At 46.7% G+C, this 25,851-nt stretch overlaps 1 protein-coding gene across 1 annotated transcript in view; it reads left to right on the forward strand.

Moving 5' to 3' along the window:
* The window catches only part of LOC6602178 (protein bric-a-brac 2), a 29,707-nt gene extending 5,124 nt beyond the window's left edge, over nucleotides 1-24,583 (forward strand). Inside the window, exons 4-8 of the mRNA XM_026992228.1 lie at nucleotides 34-300; nucleotides 22,676-22,751; nucleotides 22,846-23,276; nucleotides 23,395-24,027; nucleotides 24,091-24,583. Of these exons, the coding sequence (XP_026848029.1) occupies nucleotides 34-300; nucleotides 22,676-22,751; nucleotides 22,846-23,276; nucleotides 23,395-24,027; nucleotides 24,091-24,408 (1,725 nt within the window). The 3' untranslated portion in view covers nucleotides 24,409-24,583. The remainder of the gene's footprint in view (nucleotides 1-33; nucleotides 301-22,675; nucleotides 22,752-22,845; nucleotides 23,277-23,394; nucleotides 24,028-24,090) is intronic.
* Nucleotides 24,584-25,851: the final 1,268 nt, after the last annotated feature.

The following is a 25,851-nucleotide window of genomic DNA, read 5'->3' on the forward strand; positions in this document are numbered from 1 at the left end:
GCCGCACATCATGCCGCCGCCGCTGTGCCCCAGCAGGCCCCACCACCGGTCATGCATCACCATGCGGCGGCGGCAGCCGCCCAACAGCTGGCGGCCCAGCACCAATTGGCCCACTCGCATGCGATGGCCAGCGCCCTGGCGGCCGCTGCAGCGGGCGGCAATGGAGGCGGCGCCGCCGCTGCCCCGGCCAGCGGTGCGGTGGGGGGCTCGGTGCCCTCTGCCTCGTCGGTGGGTTCGTCGCATCACGATGACATGGAAATCAAGCCGGAAATTGCCGAAATGATACGCGAAGAAGAGAGGGTAAGTGATCTGTAGATACTTACCAAATAGAAAGATACAAGATATATGTATGCCATAGATGGGTGGGTAGACATGTGTGTTCTAAGTGTTCCCATTCCTTGGGGTTTCTGCTTGACCTCAGGGGGCATGCGCCACACCGAAGAAAAAGCTCTTTACATAATGCGCATACGCCCGGGCGGACAGACGGGCAGGCAGTGCAACGAGTGCATGCATATTAACGAAATGCATTTTAGCATTTACCTCCACAGCAACAACAACAATCGAATCGACAACGACTTTGGCGACTTAAGCGACTTACGCGAGAGAGTCTTTACCTCGAATGCGATGCGAGTCTTGTTATTTCTATTAGATTGCAAATTAAAGCTGATTTTCTATTTGTATAAGAAGCAGTTTACTAAAGAGCCAACAGGGGGGGGGGGGGGGGGGGGGGGGGGGGGGGGGGGCAGGGGGGGAGGGGCACGGGGGGGGGCAGGGTCGGGAGACATTAAGTGCGTCAGCGACTTGAAAAATAATTCAACAATTCAACAACATTTAATGCTAATGACGAAAATTGCACAATGCACGCGGGCAGGGCATACAAAATGCCAAAGACAACTCACAGCAACGATGTGGGGCACACAGAAGCGGCAAAAGAAGAGAGGGAGGGCGGGGCAGGGGGGGGCAGGAGGGGGCTTTGGCGGGAGAAGAATCAACAAAATTATAAACAATTGCCATAAAAATTGATGGCAAATGCAAACAAAAGTCGCAGACAAATATTTGATTTGTTGTGTGTTGCCTCTCGTGCATTTGATTTGCAAAATAATTGTGGCCTAATGTGTGTCTCCCCCCATTCGAGATGGATTCTTCAGCTCCACCGAAACGCTTGACTCTCCTCCGAAGGTGCATTCGTACCAGTGATCTGGCCCTTCCTACCCACCCATCCACTCCTCCTCCTCGTTGGCCAGCGTTTGGCCTCCAGACAAAGGAGGAGAAACCTTTTCCCTTTTACGACTAGGCGAATGGATGGTCGCCGCTCCCTGTTTGCTATCTTTTTGCACACAATTTACTCGAATTTCTTGTGTTAATTTATTGAAATGAAATGAGAAATAAAATCAAGAAGAAATGTACGCTCGTTCGCCCGCTCGTACGGGTAATAAAAACAAAAACACACACACGCTCACACGCACAGAGACTTGAAGAAGTTTTCGCAGTGGCATGCCCCACCCCCCGACATGCCCCGAAAATCTGTGGCGACGTCACTGAGGGAAGCCCCCTTTCGGTGTGTGCCAAAAAATATATAGACTCAAGACAGACGATGACGATGACGACGACGACGACGATGACGATGGCGATGGATGGTGCGTGTGGGGTGTCTGAGGGGGAGAGCGCTGAGAGCCTGTTACTTAATAGAGTGTCTTGCTTCTGAGAGAGGGCTGCTCTCTCTCTCTCTGGTGCTGGCTGGTGCCCCCCAACTTCCGGCCGAAAAACTTTCATTCACAGAACGTCACACAAAGAGAGAGAGAGAGAACACACAGACATGGCGAGAGCGCCAGAGAGTGAGGAGACACACACGCAGCATTGTGGCAACCCAGCATTCAGCAAAATGTAGCAAGTAGATGGCTCCATCTCGTGCGAGAGTTCCTTGACTTTTTCTTGTATTTACTTTTCCTTTTCTTCCACTTCTTTTGTACTTTTGTGCTCTCTGTGCCTTTGCCAATTGTTTTTGCAAAAGAAAATTACTGGAAATTGCCTGAAGTGTGTGGAAAACTTGTGCTTCTCTCTGCTCTGCTCTGCTCTTTGTCTCCCAAATATTAGTCATAATTTGGGCTATATGCTAAGCAGGTGGCTTGAACTCTCTTCCACAAAGGAAATGGGTCTGGGAAAGGTCTGGGGCCAGCGTGAGAATCTCCCAGACCTGAGAGCTGCGGTCTTTCCTGTGCGGTGCGGCGGGTCTTTGGGGCTCATTAGAGGCTCATTTTGATTGATTCGAGAGGCTTGGAAATAAATCAAATTTATGTTCCGTTGGGTTTTACATAGGAGGAGAGTGGAAAAGTCCCTCTTATCTGCCACACACATAAAAAACACGGCATGTAAGAGCCCCCTGCCCCTCCCCCCTTAACCAGTAAAGATTAAAGGATTTCGTAAGGCAAAGTGCCGCAATTGGAATGGGAATTATATATGAGAATTCTATAATTTACGAGCCAATTTCGATAATTTCTTTAGTTTTTTTTTTTGTGGGGGCCCACAGAGTCCCGCCATAAAATGTTGCAGCAATTGTTCTTGGCATTTTTTTTTTGGTTTTTTTTTTTGTATATTTTTATTATGTACAAAATGTATATATGTATGTGGAAAGAGGGAATTTCGTGTCGCTTTGTGGCGGGGCCACTCGAAATAAATAAGTAATTTATTTTATGGCCCTGGCGATGGACAAATGGGGGGGGCTGTAAACCCACATAGATCTTATCGCCGGAGCTAGAGTCCGGGCAAATAATACAACAATATAATCATAATAACATTTATTTGTACGTGTAATCTTAAGTCGCGTCGATTTCCACCTGATAAGATCCCCATGCCAAACCCCACACCCCCCCATCCCCCCACACCCCACACACCGCATTTTCTAATTCTATTTCTATATCATTTCGGACTCGGATTTGGGCCCTGAATGACGCAGTGAAAACGCCGTATAGCCGCACTTTTGGCCAATTCATCTTTGAGCCTCGATTTACAGGCCGACGGTGATTGTTTAAATAAAGAGACTTTCCAAAACGATTATCGTATGAGGACTGCGTATGGGGACAATAGAATTTTTATAATGCTCGTATATCTGGTGGGAATTTTAGCGGGCCAGAGTCATGGTCTGACAACGTGCCAAGAGCCCACTCGTAATTATAGTATAAATATTGTATTTTTTTTTATATGCACCACCTTTAGTGGTGGCCAATAATAGGTATTCTTTGGTTTATTGCTCGGGTGGAGAAGGACCTTTGAGGTCTTTGATTTGATATCGGAATTGGTTTCGTTTTGTGGACTTTGCATCCATCCTCCATCTACGATGTTTCCCCGGTTTTCGGTTCAAAAACTACATTCCAACGGAGGGCCTCCTCCTGCTTCTGCTTCCCCTCTAGCCTTCTCTACTCTATTCTTTCTCTCTTTCGCGTTTCCCTTCTCAATTTGTTTTCCTTATGACGATGATGATGGCTGTATTTGGGTTAAGTTTTGTTATATTTTCATTTATTTGGGCAGCCTTTTGTTACATTTTATTTATTTATTCCGCACTTACACACACGCACACGGGGAGTAACTGTATCTGTGTGTGTGTGTGCGTCGTTAGTGCAGTCGCGGCGACTGTTGTCTTTATGACGACAAAAACAACGTCGACGACGACGACGACGACGACGACTCCAATGACTCCAACGATGATGATGATGATGATGATGATGATTATTATTGCCATAGCCCGTTTCTGTTGCTGCCACTGCCACTGGCACTGCCACTGCTGTTGAGAGAGAGAGAGAGAGAGAGAAACAAGAGACACAAGAAAATTATAGGTATCTGCCCTTATGGCGCAGCGCAGCGGAGCGAAACAATAAAATATAAAATAAAATATGTACGAGTCTGTTTACGCAATTACAAACAGAGACAAACAGAGGGGCAGAGGGGCAGAGGGACAGGCAGGCAGGCAGACGGAGTCGTATCTGAGACTCAAGAGATACAATATTTATAACCAGCAGATACAACGCAGGCACAGCCACACAGCCACACAGCCACAGAGATACAGAGATACAGAGCTACAGATACACGTACGCGTCTTGCATCTTGCAGATACTTTTGCCAGCGCACAGCTGAAAGACAATGTTGCCGCCTGCCACAATTAGGGGCAGCCAGAGATAAGAGTAGTAATGAAAACTCCAAATGAGTGAAAATTATCCCCCCCACATTCCCATTTTCCGACATTCCCATAGTTTTTCAACGTGCAACTGCCACAAATGGCATTATAATTCGTGCTATAATTCGGAAATGCTTGTGCAACAGTTTCCGAAAATCCTACCCACCTCCTCCATCCTGCCACAGTGCCGCATCAAGAACCCTCATCATCTGCGTCCGTCTGTGTGTGCGGCAAACAGGGGAAATCCTGCGTAAAAAAGGACTCTCTGTAAATGCCTCTAATTTGGCAATCAACTACTACTGGAAAAAAAGGGGGAACCCCCCCTAATCCTTGTGCTGCACTTAGCGGGCAAAGCGATCGCTCTCGCTCTCCTCCGAAGGGCATAATGGTGCATGCCGCCGCACTATTGGCGGCTCCGCGCCACTTGAGGCACTGGCGTGGCATGCTACAAGCTCCAGTTTCCTTCTTTATGCAAAGGCAATTTGCTGGAAAGGTTCGATTTGCGTGTTCTGCACTGAGAGAAAATTTACATGCACTTTGTATGAAAATTTTCAGGGATTATGCCAGGACTATTTCGAGGAATATTTATTTAATATTCATATTTTAGTTGTAATTTTTAATATTTAAAGAAAGGAATATTTAAAAAAAAATCAAGTTTATTTTGGCCCAAAAAAAATGACTTTCCAACTAAAATTTTGCGCTTTTTTCCTAGATAAATTCAAGAAACTACCCCCTTTTCGCTCAGTGTACACTCCACTAGCTCTCGCTGGTGGTGCTGCTGATGCGGCTCGTGGGTTTTCCAGTTGCTTAGGCACTGCGGCCGGGAATCCTTTTGTGGCAGCGTCTCACCGGATAGCAGCAGCGGCAGCATCCTTGTGGCAGGAGCATAATTTGGTGTGAAATTAGTGGCAGTGGCAGTGGCAGGCAGGCAGCAAAGTGAGCGAAATCGAGGAGCGGAGTCCATTTCTTGTACAAGAGAGTGTCTGTGTGTGTGTGTGGGTGTGGGTGTGTGTGTGTGTGTTTTCTCGATGTTTATTTATCCCGCGATTGCATTCGATGGATGTTGCATTTGCTGCTGCTGCTGCTGCTGCTGCTGCATGCATCTGGCTGTAAACACGGGCATTTCGACCAACTCGACTTTTCCTTTGAAGTTGCGCTGCCACATCGCTCCATCGCTCCATCTCCCTCATGCCACATCGTTTGATGCATGGATCTTTTGTGTATTTGTTGCGCCGGGCATTTGATTTGTTATTTTATTACTTTACGAATTTTAACACATCTGCTGCTGGATGCTGGCTGCTGGATGCTGCTTCTGGCTGCTGGCTGCTGCAAATGCATCTGTGAATTATTAAATGTATCTTGTGGATGTGTATCTGTGTATCTGAAAGGAGAAACACATGTAAGAGGAATGTTCTTGCACTCCTCGCTGCCCTCTCCCTCTCTCCCTCTCCCGCTCTCTCCTTCTCTTTCGGGAACATCAATATTTATTACTTTGTGTACATTTCCCGTAGAACAAATTCTCTCTCTCTTTTTTTTGTGTTGTTGTTGTTGTTGTTTTTTGTTTTCTGTGTTTCTTCTTTCATTTATTTATTCTCCCGCTTGCAACCCGCAGGCCTCCTTCTCCTGTTCGTTGCATTTCTTAATTTAGCCATTCCTCTACCTCTCCTTCTCCCTCTCTTCCCCTTCCCCTTCCCCTTCGCTGCAATTGTTCTTTCTGTTGCACCCCCGCTTGGTGGCCAGAAAAGATCCGAATGTAAGAGTCCGAGGAGGCGGAGGTACGCCGCTGCCACATGAATTTATCTCCTTTCTCCCTCTCTCTTCTCCCTCTGCTGCTCTGAGGCGTATAATTATTACGATTGGATATATAATTTGTAAAGCGAAACATATGTTTCCATTTTTTCCGAGTTTTTAATGCCTTTTTTTTCTGGGGTTTTTCCTCTACTCCATTTTGAGGCATTTTATTAGTTTTATGAGGCAAGAAAATTGTTTAGAAAGTCATTGCCCAATACCCTGCCACAAGGGTGGGGGGCGAAGGGGGGGGGGGGGGGCAACATTCTTTTTAGCAAGAATTGGGTCTAGCCGTGTGTATCTTGTGGATACACTCCACTCCAGAGACAGCTGCCACCTGGCTGTGCCGCAGAAAAATGCAAATGCAAGTGCAGGCACTCCCCATACCCTTCCCCCTTCCCCCCCTGGTCTGCTGTACCATCGGTTTCTTTCGTGGACAAACAGCAACTATCGCATTTACAATATTTACTCAATGAATACGAATACGAATACGAATACGAATACATTCATTTTCCATTCAATATTTATTTAACGGCGCACACACGGCGTGTCAACAGACGTTAGAGAGCCCTGGCTGTGGCCCATGGCCCATGGCCCCAAGGAAATGGCCTGGCCTGGCTTAAAGACAAAAGCCAACTTCGTGGCGGCCTCTGACCACGCCCTGCCCTGCCCTGCTGCCTGCCTGCCTGCCTGCTGCATCTGATGGAGAGTCGCTACGCTGCGGTTGCTAAATTGACACCGTTACTCGCGGAGAGTGTGTGGCAGATACAGATACATGCGGTTCTTGGCTGCTCGGACACACCGCATCTGTAGATGAAGCTGCTGCCTGCCGCTGACAGGCCGCAAAAGCCGCACGGCACACAGTTGTGCCCCAGCGTCTTGTCACGCACTTTTTGGTGTCACTGTATGAGAGTCGCGTCGCGTCGCGTCGCGTCTATTTGTCTGCAGGCGACAGATGCATGCAGCAGTGGCAGCAGTGGCAGTGGCAGCAGCAGCAACAGATACACGCAGCAGCAGCATTAATTCTTAAGCAATATTTATAGTTGTATTTTGTCAAATATTTGCACAGTTTGTTTTCTGCGCTGTCAAAGACATTTATCAAGGCACTTGCCCCAGTCTAGAGGCACAGGCACAGCCACAGCTACAGTGTCCACAGAAGATACAGATGTATCTGCAACTTCTGCTGCCTGCTGCCTGCTAATTGCACTCGCAGCCGTTTGTCATGCCTCTATTTGGGTTCTGCCTCTGCTGCGGCTCTCATCTTCTGGCATTCATTCATTCATATTGTCGCCTGTCTTCGCCGAAGACTCTCTGTATCTCTGCGTTATGTCTGTATCTGTATCTGTAGCTGTATCTGTATCTGTCTGGTGTCTACATCTTTGTGAGGTCAAATTTACTTTATTAATTACAAACGCAACAGCAGCGGCAGCGGCAGCAATAAATTTAAATGAATCGCAAATGTGTGCCGCCGCTCATTTTCGGTATTAAAAACACGACAAAAATTGAAAACTAAATGCTGTCTAATTTTTCCTAAATGCCTCACGCACCAGCCAACATCCCATACCGATTGGAAAAGCTCCACAGGGGGACTGAGGGGGGTGTGGCTCTGCGGGAGAGGCAGCCCAACCTTTTGCTAGCTCTAGCTCCATCTATTTCCCCATCTATTTGCTTATTTATTTGCCGCATTTCCAGGAATACTTTTAGTTTAGTCTCATGCCCTCTCGCTCTCTCGCTCTCTCGCTCTGGCCATATAATTAATTAAATATTTTTATATATCGCACATAAATGTGCACAGCAATATGTTTCCTCCCCCCCCCCCCCCCCCCTCCAGCTCCCTCTCCTGCCATGTGTGTGTGTGTGTTTGCCTACTTTATAATGGACTGAGGCACAAAACTAAATAAATTCTGCGCCCGAGCTATAATTAAATTTATGTGGCTGAGTCATTTTCCGTGTAGCTTGCTGCCTGCCACCACTGCCGGCGTCTGTCTATGTCATTGAGTGGCTTTTTACAGGGTATCTGCCAGCCTCCGCCTCAAGCTGGCACCTTGGAAGACCTATTTCTTAGATATATACCCTGTATTAGCTTGAAAAACGCTGCTAAAGGCCGAAATTTATTTGTATAATTATAAGATTAAGTCTTAAGACCCCATCTGATCTAGGGTATTTCTTTGGTACATTTCTGGCATTATTTATGCACATTCTATTGCACAATGAAATCGGTTAAGCATGGCAAAACCGCAGCGTCAGCGACTTGCAATTTAGACAAAATAATTCCCACCAGATCCGTATACGAATATCTGTATCTATCTATCTATCTATCTTTGCCCCTTGCTGCTGCAGCAGCAGCAGCAGCAGCTGGTGGTGGCATGGCTGTATGCCCCTCGCGTTTCATGATAATTAATTGCTTGTATTTATTATTATTCATCTGTTTGAATCGCCTGAATCGCCTGAATCTGTTCTGTGATAGTTTCTTGACATTTAGTTTATATATTTCTGTGTTCGCCGGAACAGGTCTTTGAACTGTCTTTCGCATGTGCGCCAGATACAAGATACAAGATACTCACACATTCGACGGCTTCCTATTCCACTTCCACTTCCACTCAATGTTTGCCTTTTGTTTGAGGCATAATTATGTATGTATGTGCAAATGCTGACTAAGAGATGCAAATGCAGATCTTTTGGGGGTGGGGGAGGGGGTGCAACGGCTGAGAGGATTCGTGGAGGAGCAGGCCAGGTGATGCTGCTGATTCATGTCAACGGCTTACAATCAAAAATTGGTTTATTAAGCGTGTTTTGGGGAGTGGTCCAGCGCCAAGTCCAGGACGGTGACTCAGTCTCTGCCTCGTGCCCCAAGCCTTCTGTTTAAAATTCCCTTTGAAAAACGTTTCTTGTGTCTGTAATTACCTTTTTGGTATTTTTGGTATTTTGGGTGTTTTTTTTCTATTGAATCCAACAATTAAAACTTTGTGTAATAAATACTACATATAGAAATTACAGACAGACAGGTGCTCATGTCAATTGAAAGCCAACGCCTGCCGCATGGTCATTAAAAGTGGTCACCCCCCCCCCCACCACCTACCCCACCCCCTTCGCCCACTCTCGAATATGAAAGTGGGAGAATCGCATCGCATATGCATAGCGGCCAGAGACCTGGAGACAAAGAAACAAGCGACAATCCTCTCTCCCCCTTCCCCTCCCCCTCCCCCTCCCCCGTCCCCGTCTCTGGCTCTGCCGCACTGTAATTATAAAGAAATTTAAATAATAATAATACAAAAAGTGGGAAAACTTTTACGTCGCCAGCAATTAAAAATATAAAATGTAAAAGAGCGAAAATACCAAGCCCCTCCCCTCACCCCTCACCCCTCACCCCGAATACAATAAAATATGATCGTGTAATTTTGTATTCTTTTTTTTTTATAGTTTTTAATTAATGGTTTTTTTACCCCCCCCGCCCCCCGTGCTTTCCTGCCATAGTTTTCCCTCATTTTTGTCGGTCAGTTTGAGGCACATTTATTTGTGCGGAGTAATTATATAGTTTTTCCACTGGCTAAGATATATGGAATACGAAAACGAATACGAAAACGAATACGAATACGAATAGTAGTAGGAGAGCCAGTCCAGCCGTTGCTTTGTCATCGTGACGAGGCAGGTTTTGGTGGTAGAGGGGGCAGCGGGGGGGCAGGGGGTCTCCCTTGCACTTCTCTCGAAACATTATTATTTTTTTTTGTATTTTTCGAGGCATTTTCCTGCCCCCTCCGGTTCGTTTCCCTTCTGCCCCCCTGGGCTCTAGCGGAAATGAATGAAAAGTCGTTTTCAGTTGCCACATTTAGTGGCAAATCTACACAGGACACTCCTGCTTAATATTCCCCCCAAAACTGCGTTATTCCAAGTGGCAATTTATACATTAATCAGGCACTCTAAGCATTCGCCACGCTTCTCTCGATCCACCGATCTGCCCCGACATTCCCGTTACTCAATTAACATTTAAACAGTTAGCCACATAATTATTCGGCCCCGTAGAACATATGGCACCTGCTGGACCTGTAATCGCTGCTCGTTTGCCATTCCCAAAAATCCACTCTTGAACTCCAATTCCCATTCATTCGAACGTTGCCTCGTTATTTATAGCCCCTCGGCCCCCGCCCCCCGCCGCTCAACCCCCCGAAAGTGGCGTTATTAATAATATTTATTTAAATTGTTACTTTATTAATCAAAAGCGCTGTTACACGTGCGTTCTGATTTTGTTGTATCTTCTTTTGTTCTTCTTCTGCTTTTTTTGTTTTTTTTTTTTTGGTTTTTTTGGTTTTCTTTTTTGTGGATCGTGTCGCTGGCTTTTTGTGTGTTTATTTGCATTAATTATTAATTTGCTCGTTTGGCAGTTTGCGCATGCGCAAATGTTATAAAAAAACAACAACAGAGAGAGAGAGAGAGAGAGGAGGGGAGGGGAGACGGCGACGAAATGTTTAAATTTTATTTTAATACATTTGCTGCGGCCTTTGGGCCAGCGATCTGCTGTCCCCCTCCCCCCTGGGGCCCAGCCGCACCTCTCCATCGACAATCGGCGTGTGGCGGCTGTCGAGTGAAAAATCAAATACAAAGTTTAGCAGTGCTTAAAAATAGCTACGTTTTTGATTGATTCACACTTCGGGCTCGGCTACGTGCTACGAAGCAAGGCTGCTGTGGCAACTGCCCAGGGCGCGAGGGGGGGGGGCGACCTAACGAGGCTTGGATCGAGACCATTTCTAAGACAAATGCTAAATGAAAGCATTTCAATTGTCTGCATGAATGAAAATAGCCCCCCCCCCGTCCCTACCCCCCTCCCCCCACTCCTCGTCTCCAAAACGAAACAAAAGCCACAAAGCGGACAGAGCGGACTCTTTTTTTTTTTATGGCTCGCTCATGACGCGGCGCGTTTTGTGCGCGACAATAAACGCGCTGAACTGCAGATACATCCCATTTATGGGCCAGAAGGGCGGCAACATGGGGCATAATAATAAAATAATAAAACTTTATACTAAAAGAGTGTTCCTTTGTATGAAATATCAAAGAATATACCCGCTAAGCGTACTCATCTCCTCCCCCCCCACCCGATGCTTTTTGCCATAAAAACTATCTTAAACAGATGGCCAAATGGATCATAAACATATATGCATATATATAGATCGTAAATCCAATGTATAGAGCCGCATTTATTAATCAAAACTATGTAACCCCCCGAAAAGAGGGGCATGATGATTGTGTTCAAGAGGAGGCCTTAATCGATCCATAAGCCATCTAAAATATGGATATTTCCCAGTGGTTTCCATAACTAAATGAGACTTTAAAGGAAATCTTTCTTGTAACTAAAGAGGAACCACAAAATACTCTCCAAATTCAGAGATCCATTGAAATATAATCTATATATCATCACCTGACCATCTTATAGATCGTTTAACAGCCAGATATCATATCCCCAACGACTCTCAAAGGGTATCCAACGCTTCGGGCAGCATTGTGTGGGTTGTTTTTTGTGGAACAACTTTGTTGTTTTTGTCATAGAGCACGGCATATTTGCTCGTCAATTTTTACTAATAAAATTTAATTTATTTAAATTTCAAACGCCAGCCCATAGATGGGACATAAAAATCGAAAATCAAAAATCAAAAAAACATTGTTAAATGAAGCGAGAGATAAAAAATAATCATAGAAATACACAAAAATAAGGAAAACAACCAGCAGTCCAACAAAAAAAAACAACAAATATTTCAATATCAACAAAATTGAAAGAAAACTTGAAGCCAAAAATGAGATAAATAATTTATGCCCAAAGACATAATAAAATATCAGTCGTTTTGGTGTTTTTGTTTTTGTTGTGAAACCAACAATGAGAAACGCATCGAATGCGATGTACCCCTTGAGAAGAGTGGCAGGTGCAGAGCCCACGGGGTCCAATATACCCCATCGAGGGGTGGGCAAAGGCACAAATTACACAAATTTAAAAATAATAAAACTAAAACGTGTCTGCATAAATTAATTAATAAGTCAATTTTCGATTGGGAATGTGAATGTGAATCCAAAAGGCGAATGGTAGATGGCGGATGGCAGACAAAAGCGATGGAAATACATTTAAATATAATCCACACTGCAGATAAGTCGCTGAAATCCAATGCTGTTTATTGAAGATGAATCTGGGAAGGACTTGAAGGTACTTTGGGTGCACTACACCCCCCCAGCCCACCCTGTAGAGCCCCCAAAATGCCTGTCATTGGCCGGCCATAAAAAATACAACGTAAAACATTTTAGTTAATGTCTAAAAACAGATGAAAACCTTCAAAAGGGGGCAAAAAAAACAATATGGAAAATGGAAAAATAAATCTACAAGAAAAAGTAGAGCCCTAATAGTGGCAGCAACAATTTTAGCAACTCACGAAAGTCCCCATCCCCAGCACAAATAGAAATCTGTGTGTGGCGGGCGACTCATTAAAAGTAAATAAAAAAATCAGATACTAAAACAATCGAGAGAAGCGTTTCGTTTCGAGGGATGCTTGTTGAAAAAACGATGTTAAATAAACAAAGCAAAAAAAAATAAATATAAATATATACAAAAAAAAAAAAAAACAGAGAGAGAGAGAGAGAGAGAGAGGAACAAATAAAATATTGGAAATTCAAAGAGCAAACATTCAAAAGGCTAGTGGGACAGTGAAGATCGTATACCACGGACAATAGATGATGGGTTTGGGATTTTGGTGTAAATTAATAAGCCCAACAATCCATCCATATACATTTTAAGATACATATGTACGCCCCCTAATGGCTTACGCATTTGGCATTTGGCTTTGAATTTGGTTTCATTTTCGAACGAGGATTTTTGATTTATTTCTTTTTAGCTGCGAGGCTAAAAATACATACATAAATACCGCAGCAAATAAATACAAATCTAGTTTTTTTTTTTGGCCATTTATTTATTTAATCAATTTTCGTAGGGGGGCTGCTTCGTGGCCTCTCTGGGTGTTGGGGCGGTGGGAGGGGGGATTGTGGCTTTTTCTTGGGAAAACGTAAATGAATCATTTATAAAGATATTCACTGAGATGAGTATGAGTACACGCACGAGTACGTTTGTATTTATTTCGAGCGTTTATGTAATACGCGTTTTATTATTTCATTTTTCATTTAATTTCTTGCTCATTTCACAACAATGTGCCGCCCCTGTGCCGCCCCTGAGCCGCCCCCGTGCCGCCCCTGTGGCTGCGCCTTTTGTTTATAATTAAACGCAGAAAGGCAGCGTATTTCTTAATTATTTATTTTATTGTTGTTTATTTTTAAATGGGCTACAGACAATTTCCGTGCACTTTAAGCGAAACAAATAAAAGTGACGCAGCCTTTTGGCACACACTGTGTTCTCGAGAGGAAGGGGGAAAACTACTTTTCCTTCATTGGAGGACTCATTGGAGGTGCTTCCCCCCCCCCATCCCCCGCGCACGCCCCCTGCCATAAATGCCTCCTTCGAGAGCATTACCAAAGCCGAAACATTAGCCATATATTTTGGACTTCAAACAGATTATGAATCGCTATCAAACAGAGATAGAGACGAATGCTTGCGGCAGGTCGTCTGGGCAAACAGCAGCCACACACCCCCCCACACACACACACACACACACACACACAGGCATAGTGGCCAAGCCGCTCCTCAAGAGAGCCTCCTTCGGGCCTCCTCTGCTCGGAATGTCCTGCTCCTGTCGCTAATTGCCAGAGAGCGGTTCCTAATGCAAATTTAATCCATGTGTGTGCGTGTGTGTGTGTGTGTGTGTGTGTGCTTCGAATTATTTTCGCTGTTTCCGCAGATGCGCGGCAAAATCAATTCCAAAGCTGCCACAATCTGTGCTGCAATCTCAGCTGCAACATGCAACCTGCAATTCTGCGGCAAGCTCTTTGTGTGTGTGTGTGCGTGTGTATTTACATATGTAATGGTTTCCTCTCTGTGTGTGTGTGTGTGTATCTGTGGGCAATAATTATCTTGAGGCAGACAGCGAATGGCGGCGGCGACTCTCGGCCTAAATCAATATTATGGCTGACTAATAAAGGTGTTGCTGCCACACACACACACAGATACAGATACAGATGCATCACAGATACAGAATTTCAGAGATGCGAAATGCATTTGCAATGGACAGACTTTTGACAGGAGGCCTGACAATTGGCATTAGAAATAAGTTTGAAATAATATAAAATGGAGAGACCGGCGACCGGCGACCAGCGACCGGCGACCAGCGACCAGCCCACGTCACGTCACGTCATTAAAGATGCATGCGGCCTGTCCGTTCGATGGCTGCTGCTGCACTTGCCCCGCTTTTTGGGGGGGAGCAGTATCTGTACCTCCATGATTGGTATTAATTACACGTACCCCATGGATGCCTCTCTAGGATGCAGGACCACTCTCTCCACTCTATCTCTCTCTCTCTCTCTGGTAGAAAAAAACAATCAAATATGCATTTTAAAAGTTGGCCGAAGCCCCCGACTTTCGAGAGTCGAGAGTCGAGAGCCGAGACTCCCCCATGGCCCCGTGTGCAACTCAAACAGCAGCCAAAGGCCCCCAGACCCCAAAACCGTTATTTGTCTAACCTGTGAGCACACACACACACACACACACACACACACACATGGATATAGAGTGGGTGGACGGGGCCGTGCCTCTATTTACCCAGGACCCCCAGTAGCCAGAGCCCAGAGCCCGAGTGCATGCTGCGCTCTATGTTTTAGACAGTGCCTCCTGCCTCCTCTCTCTCCCGCTCTCTCTCTCTATGCTATTCAAAAAATTTAATGGCATTTTAAATAAGAAATTACACAGGCCTTGCATATTTCATAAGACTTTTCCGTATGGCTCTGGCGATGGGCTTCTGACGATGGCGGCGGCGGCGGCGTCGGCTCAGAGTTCGACTCTTTCTGCTCTCCGGTCTGCTCGCGACTCCCCAAAGTATCAAATGGGGAAAAACTCTGTGCAGCGGGGCCCCCCAAAAGCAAAGAAAAGCGTGCCATGGCTGCAAAATAGTGTTGCAGTTTTTTTTTTTTTCTTTTTTCCAAAGCCAAAATCGAAAGTCAAAGACTCGGCGGATACCCTGCAGCCCAAGCCGGGGGTATGCCCCTTCAAGAGCGTGGCATGGGCTGCACCGTAGCCTTGCATACCCGCGCCCATGCACAGGACACAGAAATAATGTCGGAATGTTAGCTGTAATTCTACTTGCAACACACACGGAGAGGCTCGGGCTACCTTTTTTGCATAGTAGCTTTTGTGCCTCATTTAATATTTATGTCTCTCTAAATATTAAATATTATTTCAAGGCTTTGCTGTGCGTTGCACCCTCCACCCCTTCCGGCGATTGCAGTTGCAGTGGCAGTTGCATGGTGGCCCGGTGCCTCTTCGATTGACAAAACGGCGCACAAAAAGCGTAGCATACATTTCAGCGCTTGACCTGAAGACAGCGGCTGGGCAGGGGGGGGGGAGGGGTGCGAGGGTTTACTTTCCTTTCTTTCGTTGCTTTCTATTTAAACTTAAGAGATTTGCTCGCACATGAATAATGAGTGACGGCACCTCCTGCCCCCGCCCCCTGCTGCATAGAGGAGGCGTGTGGGTGTGTGTGTGTGTGTGCCTTCTCCATGGTATTTTTTTCCAGTCGCTTGTCTGTCTGCTGCTGCTTATACAAGTATTCATATTTAATGACTGTGTGCAGCCGTTTTAACACTTTGTAGACTTTCTCCTCCACCCTTCAGGGGGTGGACTGCGCTTTCAATCAGCTTTCAAAGGACACGCAAGCACCGCAGTCCAAGAGGCAACTCCCAAGTCGTTACAATCCAGCCACTCGTCGCAAAGCGCAAGCTTTTGGTGTCCCAGCCCAAGCCCCAGCCCAAGCCCCATATATCCTCATTATCCCCTCATGCTAAACAACAAAAAGAAAGGGGGAAAAAAAAACAGAAACAGAAACAATAAATTACTATTTGCAAGAGGTTAATTTTTACTGTGGAAGTGGCAGCCAGTGCCCTTCCCTGCTGGAAATTACATGAGCAACGCAGCAAGCGACGGGCAGAAATTGTTACAATTGTTGGCCCTCGGAAGCCTGGGGCCTGGGGATGGCATCGTGACACCCCCAGGAGGCTTGCCGATAGATGACAATAAAACCAATTGGATCTGCGATCAATATCCTCATTTAATGTGCAATGAGAGGGAAATCAATTGAATACGAGTGAAATACGAGGGATATTGGGGTTCGATGGATCATCAATATATATCCCGAGAGAACCCCAAGTATATTCCAACAATAAATATGCTTGGTGGATCCTCTTTTAGTTCAGTTCACGCGTCATCCAACAGCCACCCTCGGTTGATTGCCAAGGCAAGCCTCGTGTCACGTTGCCATCACTGACAAAAGGCGCGTCTCTCCACAGCAGACCGAATGAAGTCCAAGTCCGAGTGCCTGATGGAAGGCAAGAAGGACTCGCCTTCAAGCGGCTGAAGGAAGGGGGAGGAAGTGCAATCCACGAAAGGACGAGCGCTCGCAAGACAACGCCTGGACTCTGTTCGGGGGCGCCACAAAACAGTACAAATAGCACACAAACAGAACAGAACAGAACACAGCAAAAACCAGCGAAAGGGAAGAGTGCCTGCCCCTTTGGATCGCGCGTTGTTGCATTTTTCGAGGGTCTGAAAGAAGGCTGGCGGCTGGCGGCTGGCGGCTGGCCGTGTGCTTCTCTGGCTGTTCTGTTCCGTTCTGTGCCCCTGCATTTGAATGTTTTATAGCGAATTTCAGTTGTCGGGCTGTGGTTACTTCTGTTCTGCGCCTCCCTGCCTCCCTGCCTCCCTGCCCCCTTGCCACCTTTCCCTTTTCCCTTGTGCCGAGGCATTCATTCCCTCTGGTTAGAGTTGGCAACTTGACACACCTCAATGCACGTTGCACGTTGCACGTTGCACTCAACACTTGGCGTATAATTATTTATTACATTTAAATTATTGTTGGCTGCCATTGTGTTGTGGCTGTTGTTTGTACGAGTGCTACCCATTATAAAGGGTACTACGGCTCACGGGAGATCTTTGTGGCGCTTCGAGGGTAATCTTTTTATTCCCAGAAAATTGTATTTATTCAAAAATATTCCCTTTCAAAGGTGTCTTTATTAAACATTCAACAGACTCTTTTTTTGAGTAGTTTGTGTATTTTCGATAGTGTTTTCAGTATTTATAGCATTTTGTAGAATTTTTGATGGCCTTTCTAATTTTTGGTATAGTATTTCTAGTATTTTTATAGCATTTTAGTATTTTCGATCATTTGAATGGTATTTTTTAGAATTTTGGATGGCCTTTCTAATATTTGGTAGGGTATTTCTAAATTTTTTTTATAGAATTCTAGTATTTTTTCAGATTTTAATGGTATTTGTAGTACTTATGATGGCCTTTCTAGTATTTCGTATGGTATTTCTAGTATTTTCCAAGTATTTTTTCTAGTTTTGATTTCTTAAATAGTATTTAGAGTACTTGTATCGCATTTTTAGTATTTTAATGGTATTTAGAGTATTTTATTTACCATTTCTAATATTTAGATGGTATGCTTAGTACTTTTGATAGTATTTCTAGTATTTTCAATAGTATTATTTTTAATTTTCAAAAAGAATCTTAATATTTTAGTACTAGAGGATAGTATTTTTGGTATTTTCGATATGATGTATTTTATTTCTAGTATATTCGTTGGTATTTATTGTATTTTGGGTGGTATTTTGTGCACAATCTATTATTTCAGGGTATCTAGGGCTGAGCTACGCTCCCCATTTCTTTTTGTAAGCTAAACTTTCCCCCCTCCCCCTTCCCCGCGGCAGCGAAACCAAGAGGCATGCGGCAGAGAGAGCGAGCTTCATGCACTCGCACTTGGCTTTATGATTGCTACAATTATTTGTGGCATATGTTGTTGTTGTTGTTGTATTGTTTTTGTGTTGTTGCAACTATTTCCCGACGCCTCCCTGCAATGCCTTGGACTCTCTTGCCCCTCCTGCCACACAGCAATTGTTTATGGCCGCCCTGTTTGTTGTTTTGCATTTCATTATTATATGCATTCGAATACGCGAAACGATATATAGAAAACAGAGACAGCCACTGCTCAAGAAGAAGAGTTAGAGAGAGAGAGTTTTCCCCGCAAGGGTGTACACCTTACGCCCCCCCCCCCCCCCCCCCCCCCCCCCCACCCCTCAGTCCGCAGCACTCCTTTCTGCACCTTTCCTTGTGGCACTCGCTTTACGAAATGTGTTTTTCACATTATTCCCATGAATAATGCATTCGGCCAATATGCATATTTTATGTGAAATTCGTGCAATAAAATACTATTAAATATTTAGTTGCTGCCACCGCTGCCGCTGCCGCTGCTTCTTCTGCCTGCTGCTGTCTTGTGGCGCCCCCCAACCCCCCAAAAAAAAGGATAGGCAGCTGCTACTACTTTTGGGTGTCCTGCCAGCCAGCGGTACGAAGGGGATTTATAAAAATGCAAATCGATTCGCGGTGCCAAGCCAGCAAGAAAATGGGTCTAAAGATACAGTACAGATCCACAGATACACGGGCCCCGCTGCAGTGGGGAGGGTCCTCGATAATTGTGGATTGAAGCAACTTCCGAATGGATGTCGATGTCGATGTCGATGTCTCTGCCGTGTAGCCCCATGGGAGGTGTACGCTTTCAAATGAATTATTTCTGTAGCGTCTTATAAAATTAATGAATGGCACGAGGCATGGGGCATGGGGCATGGGGCATGGGGGGGGGGCACTAAAAACGAGCGAAGGTGCGGCCGTCGTCTTGCGGCGTAACAGGAATCGCAGAAGCAGGAGCTAGTAGTTGCAGAAACAGAGAGAGAGAGGGGCAGAGAGAGGGGGCAGAGAGAGGGGGGTGGCGTGGCATGCGTGTGGTTTGGTGGCCGAGAAATACTCGCACAAATAAATGAATGAATGAATGAGCAGAGAGCAGCAGCAGCAGCAGCAAAGATGCCACAAGGAGCGACTGAGAGAGAGAGAGAGAACACTCTCGACACTCTCTCTCGTCCGAGAGCAACTGAGAGCTCTAGAGAGAGAGAAACTACTGGAGGCAGTAGTAATAGTGAAGGCTAAAAGGGAACAGGCGCCCATCAGCCAGAAGCAGCAGCAGCAGAGGCAAAAGTAGCCCCGGAAATGGCAAGGTCCTTGGGGCGGGGGCGGGGGTGGTGCCAACAGGGGGATGTTGGCGCGTGAGTGGGTGGCACGGCACGGCATGGCGGCTCTGTGGCAAGCAAAGCAACTTGCAGACAAGAGAAATAACAAACTTGAGACACCGCCGCCGACGCTGCCACCGACGCTGCCACTGCTGCCGCTGCTGCCACCACGGTAAAACACGAATCGAAAATGAATAATAAATAAAGTGTTATATAATATAAGAAATATACAGGCAGCAGCAGAGGCAGCGGCAGCAGCAGCAGCGGTAATAGAAATGGAGGAAAAAAGGAAAGGGAAAACTACAGCAAAAGTTCGGTTAAGGAATACGCGCGATGGTCGGACGGGGGGAGGGCGAGGGCGAGGGGGAGGGGCAATTGGGTTGGGATAAAGGTCTCGACACCCCCGCCCATCCATCTAGTTTTTAGTGGTATATCTTACACTTGGAGAAATAAGGGCCTCAAACGAAAAGGAGTTCTGTTTCCGGACCAAGAAATTAATGCATTTTCCTAAGAAAAATGGAGTATTTTTGTGGTATTTTTTTGGTACTGATAATCCATAAAGGGGGGGCATCCCCCTGTTTTCTCTCTCTGTAGCAAGGGGAGTGGCTGGCCGTGGTGCGGGGGCAGTGAGGGGGGGGGGAATCGAGTGCTGAGTTTATGTGCGCGCTTGAAAAATAAAATTAAAATTGCATTAGAATCCAAAGGGGTATTACAGAACAGTAGTAGGAGTGGGGGGGGGGGGGGGGGGGGAGTGGTTGGGGGGGGTAGTGAAAACTTGAAGGCTGTTGAAAAGGTAAGGGGTGGGGGGGTGGAGTGGGGGGTATTCCTTTCCATGCATTTCGATTGATGGCAAAAAGAGTGTGTGGGGGTGGGTGGCTGTTGGGCGGTTGGGCGGCAGGGCGGGGCGGGCGCGTATAATAAATTTATATTTTATTGCCAACAGACACACACACACACACACACACAGACAAGCAGAGAAAAAGTTATAGAATTCTATATGTAATCCACAGATATTCCCGTACGAATGAGAATGCATGAGTGGCGGTTGGGGCGGGGGGCCCGGGGGTTGGGGCTGGGTTTGGATGGTTTTTCCTATATATACAAAAATATTGAAAAAACCAACTCCACAAATATATTCCTTTTTCGTTTTCTCAAGAAGCAACACAAAAAAAAAAAAAACAAAAAAGGAAAAAAAAAATCAATAAATTTTTATAGAAAATTTTGTAGCCAGCGGAAAAGTTAATTAAATAAATTATTATGTGAATGGGGGGAGGGGGGGGGCACACGATGAGTAATTGGCAAGAAGAAGAGCCGGCAACGAGCACTGTGTGGCAGCAACGTCAGCGTCAGCGTCAGCGGAGGCGCCGCAAATTAAATTAAATGAGTTGAAAGAAAGTTGAATGCGCGCACACTTCAGAATTTGTTTTTGTCGAAGGAAAATTCAGTGGGGGGAAAATACACGCACACACAGTACGGTCTAGGGGGGGGGGGCGGCAAGACGTTCGGAATTGAAAATTTAATTAATTAAACATTTTTGAGAGCCACAGAGCAGAGACAGAGAGAGAGCCATAGAGACAGAGCAGCTCGTAATATTTTATTATTATATGAGGGAGAGAGTAAGAGAGACAGACGAAGAGGGATAGATGGCTGCCTGAGTCTTGGCGGAAGGCAGGTCACGAGGTTGGGGGCTGTGACTAATGCCCCAGCAGATGTGGATCTCTTCAGATCAAAGCCAAGAGTGCGAGGGCCGAGGATGATCCTCAACAGAGCGGCCTGGCATAACCCATTCCCCCAGAGAAGGCCCCCCTCCCCCCCCCCCATTTGTGCTTTACAGCACACAATAAACTGTTCACACTGCCAGCCATAAGTCAGTGTACATCTAGAGCGGGTTGCAGGTGGGCCTGGGGGGGGGCTTGCCTGGCCTTCATCATTAACAAAGTGTTTTACATAAAATAGCATTTTTAACGCCATATTCCTTCGTTACATTTGTTACAGTTACTCGTGCCACTCGTGCCACGTTGTTGTTGTTTTTGTGTGTTTTGGTGCCTGTAAAAAAATGTAAAAATGCTTCCGACTTTTCAATTTCAATTATTCATACGTTTTATGACCTTTTTCCTGCTGCATGCCACTCGGCATGTACATGTACATGGCTTCACTGTACCCTGGTACAGTGTGCCCTTCTGCCGTTTCTGTAGCGGCGGCGCCTACTTTTCAAATATTTAAGACTTGCATTATATTCGTTTCTCTTTTTTATTCCGACGCTGCCGCTGCCGTTGCCGTTGCCTTTCCTGTTTGTGCCTCATGCCACTCCTCGTTGCACATAATTTGTATTACGCCCCAACGTGTATATAAAATGCATGGCTACGTGCCTCCTCCCAGCGCGTTGGGGGGGCGTGGCCTGGAACTGGACTTTGAGGCTCCGCAGAGCCACGGAGCTGCTGGTCAGGCAGGCGGGCGCTTTATAGCCTCCGCCATAGCCATGGCCGCTGCCGCTGCACGTTGCACGTTGCACGAAACGTGCATCAATTTTAACTTTTTTTCTTTTCTATGCTCAGGGGAGAGAGGGGGGGAACAGAGGCCTGGCTTTGGATACACTCAAAGAATGATCGTTTGGCCAAGGCCATCAAATATCGATTAACTTTCGATTAATTCTCGATATTTTGGCCTTAAAGAGAATTTGGTGTAGGGAAAAAAATAAGTATTTCTCACAAAAAAGGTATTTCTTTTCTTTTCGATTAATTTCGATTAATATTTCGATAACAAATTGCTAAATACACGTACATTTTAGGGTGTATATTAGCTAATCGGGCCTCTAAACTTGTTTTAAGAACGATTAGGCTATGGCATAAGTCCCATATGTACGATATAGAGCGCCGATCTATGAATTTTTGACTTTCTTCCAACCAAAAACAGGATCTCTGAAGGGTTTTCAGCAGTTCTAAACAGGAAAAAAGATCTACAAATCGCTTCGATTGCAGTCTCCGATGGAGATCAAGAACCTACCTCATTTCTCTGACGTTCCTCCAAGCGAGTGTACAGTGGAGAAGAGGGAAACCTCCTTTTCTGCCAGGAGTAGGCCCCGCCCCGCCTTTGGGCTTAACCCTTAAACGGTGCAGCTGATTAAGACAGCTTAAGGGTTAAAGTCGGTCTCAATTACAAGGCAGAGTACTGTCTCCCTTCCTAGTTGCCCCCCCATCCCCCCCTACCGCTGAGTTCCTCATAATAGCAATAAATAAATGGTGGTCCCTCTCTCTCTCCCCCCCACAGCCTTTTGGGGCCATAAAAAGCCGCCAAGACAATGGATCGGGAGGTTCAAAGGGGGGCTGGGGGGCTGAGGGGGGCTGGGGGGCCCCACTTTGTATACTAATTTGCTTTTTGCATACGAAAAATGTGCTTTTGGTGGGACAGCAGCAGCAGCAGCATTTATGGCAAACATAAACTTTTACGGCTCGGGGAAAATGTCGCGAAAAGCCAAACCGAAAAGGAAACGCGACTAACTTCCTTGTTTTCCCATTTTCCCTTTCCATTTTCCAGGCAAAAATGATCGAAAGCGGCGGCCATGGCGGCTGGATGGGCGCTGCTGCCGCCGCAACAGGCGCTTCTGTGGCGGGTAAGTGTTGCACCTTTGTCCCCCGCCCCCCCCCACCCACCTTCCGTTAGCAGCTAGTTTGCATTCGTGCCTCTCGCCCTCTCTGTCCTTCCAGCAGACAGCTACCAGTACCAGCTGCAGTCCATGTGGCAGAAATGCTGGAACACCAACCAGCAGAATCTCGTGCAGCAGCTGCGCTTCCGCGAACGCGGACCCCTGAAGTCGTGGCGCCCCGAGGCCATGGCCGAGGCCATCTTCAGTGTCCTCAAGGAGGGGCTGTCGCTGTCGCAGGCGGCCCGCAAGTTCGACATCCCGTACCCGACGTTCGTGCTGTACGCGAATCGGGTGCACAACATGCTGGGGCCCTCCCTCGACGGCGGCACTGATCCGCGGCCCAAGGCCAGGGGCCGGCCGCAGCGCATCCTCCTGGGCATGTGGCCCGAGGAGCTCATCCGCAGTGTCATCAAGGCGGTCGTCTTCAGGGACTATCGCGAGATCAAGGAGGACATGGGGGCACATCAGTACGCGAATGGACAGGCGCATGGCGTAAGTGGAGTCCCATCACCTTTCACTCAATCACTCCTTCAATCGATGGATTCGATGGATCATTTCCCCGTCTAACTGTTTCCTTCCTGCCGGCGGCTCTTTCTCTTCCTCTCTTTAGACCTACATCGGCGGCGGCACCACTTCCAATGGGTATCACAGTGCCGCAGCCGCCAAGATGGCCGCACAGAACGCCGCCTTGGCCCCGCCCGATGCCAGCAGTCCGCTGAGCACCATGACAGAGTCGCTGCGCCGCCAGATCCTGTCGCAGCAGCAGCAGGCGGCCCAGCACCAGCAGCACCAGCAGCAGGCGCCGCACATGTACAAGTCGCCGGCCTACTTGCAGCGCTCGGAGATCGAGGACCAGGTCTCGGCGGCAGCGGCCGTGGCAGCAGCGGCAGCCAAGCATCAGCAGAGCGGCGGCGGCGGCGGCGGCGGTGGCGGCGGCCGGGGATCCGAGAATCTGCCCGATCTGACGGCCCTGGGGCTGATGGGGCTGCCGGGCCTGAACGTCCTGCCGTCGCGCGGTGCCGGCGGCAACGGGGGCGGTGGCGGCGGAGCGGCGGCTCCCTCGAGTGCCGCCAGCTATGCGCGGGAGCTGACGCGCGAGCGGGAGCGGGATCGGGAGCTCAAGGAGGCCATGCAGGCGCGTCAGTACGGCAACCAGTCGCGCGGCGGCAGCGGTGGCAGCAACTCCTCCGCCAAGGCACAGTCGAATCGTCCTGGCGCCGCCTCCCCGTACTCCTCGCACTATGCGAAGCAGCAGCAGCACCAACAGCAGCAGCAGCAGCAGCAGCAGCAGCACTCGAAGCAGCAGGAACAGCATCCGAATTACGCGTACAACAAGCGCTTCCTGGAGAGCCTACCGGCGGGCATTGACTTCGAGGCCATTGCGAACGGCCTGCTCCAGAAGTCGGTGCAGGCCCAGAACAAGAGTCCACGCTTCGAGGACTTCTTTCCGGGGCCAGGGGGGCCGCAGGACATGAGCGAGCTCTTTGTCAATTCCGATGCGGCGGCGGCGGCGGCGGCAGCAGCAGCGGCAGCCGCGGCCTATGCCCCCGTCCGCGAGTCCCCCCTGATGAAGATCAAGCTCGAGCAGCAGCAGCATGCCACAGAGCTGCCGCACGAGGATTGAGGGCGGCCTGGGGACCGCGCGCGGGCGAGAGGAGAGGCAATGGAATGTTTTTGGACTGCTACTTGAAGAAAACCCCCCAACGTTTTTTTTTCTTAGATTTTAATTGAAAATCATGGTTTTTTTTTTGTCGGCTAGGATCTAGAGGATATACAGATATATATGCGTATAGGATATAGGATATATAGAGGATTCTTAAAGAGGTATACAAAAAAAAAGTATTAAACAAAATGTAATCTTAAAGGACACCAAAACAGGATCCCCCCCATCACCATCCCCACCATGCACACACACACACACACACACACATACATACTTCGGTACTTTCCTTTAAGGATAGGATCTCTCGTGTTTTTTTTTTTGGTTTGTTTACGTATTTATTTTTTTGATTGATTCGATTGATTGATATGATTGGATTGGATTGGATTGGATTGCCTTTTTGTTGCCACGCATCGTACGAGAGTGAAGAAATAATTATGAATTAAATAGAGCTAAGGATACGAAAGAGAGAGACTTGTGCATTTCTTAAATGTAGATTAAAATTAGTTTAAAAACTCATTCACACGCACACTAACAGACACACACACCATTGAATAATCTACAATATAATATATATACACATATAAATGTCTAGATACATATACACATATAAAAGATACATCTACATAAACTATCTACAATTATACGGATATGATATGATATATATATACGATATATATCGTACATCAATTAATGGAATTCCCCCCGATGTAAATAATGTACAAATTTCCCAATTAGCTTTAGGCTTTTTTTCATCTCTAGATCATAGATACACACTTGACAGATACAAAAGTATCTAAGGGCGGCGCATTGACATCTATTGAATGCTCACCCCCACAAAAGCACATGCACACGCCCCCTACTACACGCCCACACACACGCACACTCGCACACACACACGCACACACACACACACACGACTGTATCTATTGTGAGTGCAACTAATATTAAATAAAAAATTTTTTTTTTATTACCATAATTATTATTATTAACGTCTATCCAATGGAAAGCAGAGATGCAGCTGCATAAGGCATTCTCTTCAGAGTTTTAGGTAAAGCCGTAAATTATAAATCAACAATAAATACAAATAAAAACAAAGAAATAAAACCACAAATGCAAAACTAAATGTAAAACGTGAAAATGTTTGTCTTTTCTTTACCAAGGGAGGGGGGAAGGCAGGAGCCTGACAGATCTTAAATGATTGAAAGGTTCGATGATATATGGCTGATTGCTGGGTGGAAAGAGGTTCCTGGGCTGGAAGTGCTGGAGCTACGGGACAGGCACACAATCTTCTAGAATCAATCTTAAAGATTGAAGGAAAGTTCAAGGGAATCCCTGCCAAAATATGGCATCAAAAGAAGCAGTGGGGAGATTATACAGTTTACCCCAAAGAAAACTCCAACAGAT

This window comes from Drosophila persimilis, unplaced genomic scaffold (assembly GCF_003286085.1).
Source record: "Drosophila persimilis strain 14011-0111.01,24,50 unplaced genomic scaffold, DperRS2 tig00000715-arrow-arrow-pilon, whole genome shotgun sequence".
NCBI lineage: Eukaryota > Metazoa > Arthropoda > Insecta > Diptera > Drosophilidae > Drosophila > Drosophila persimilis.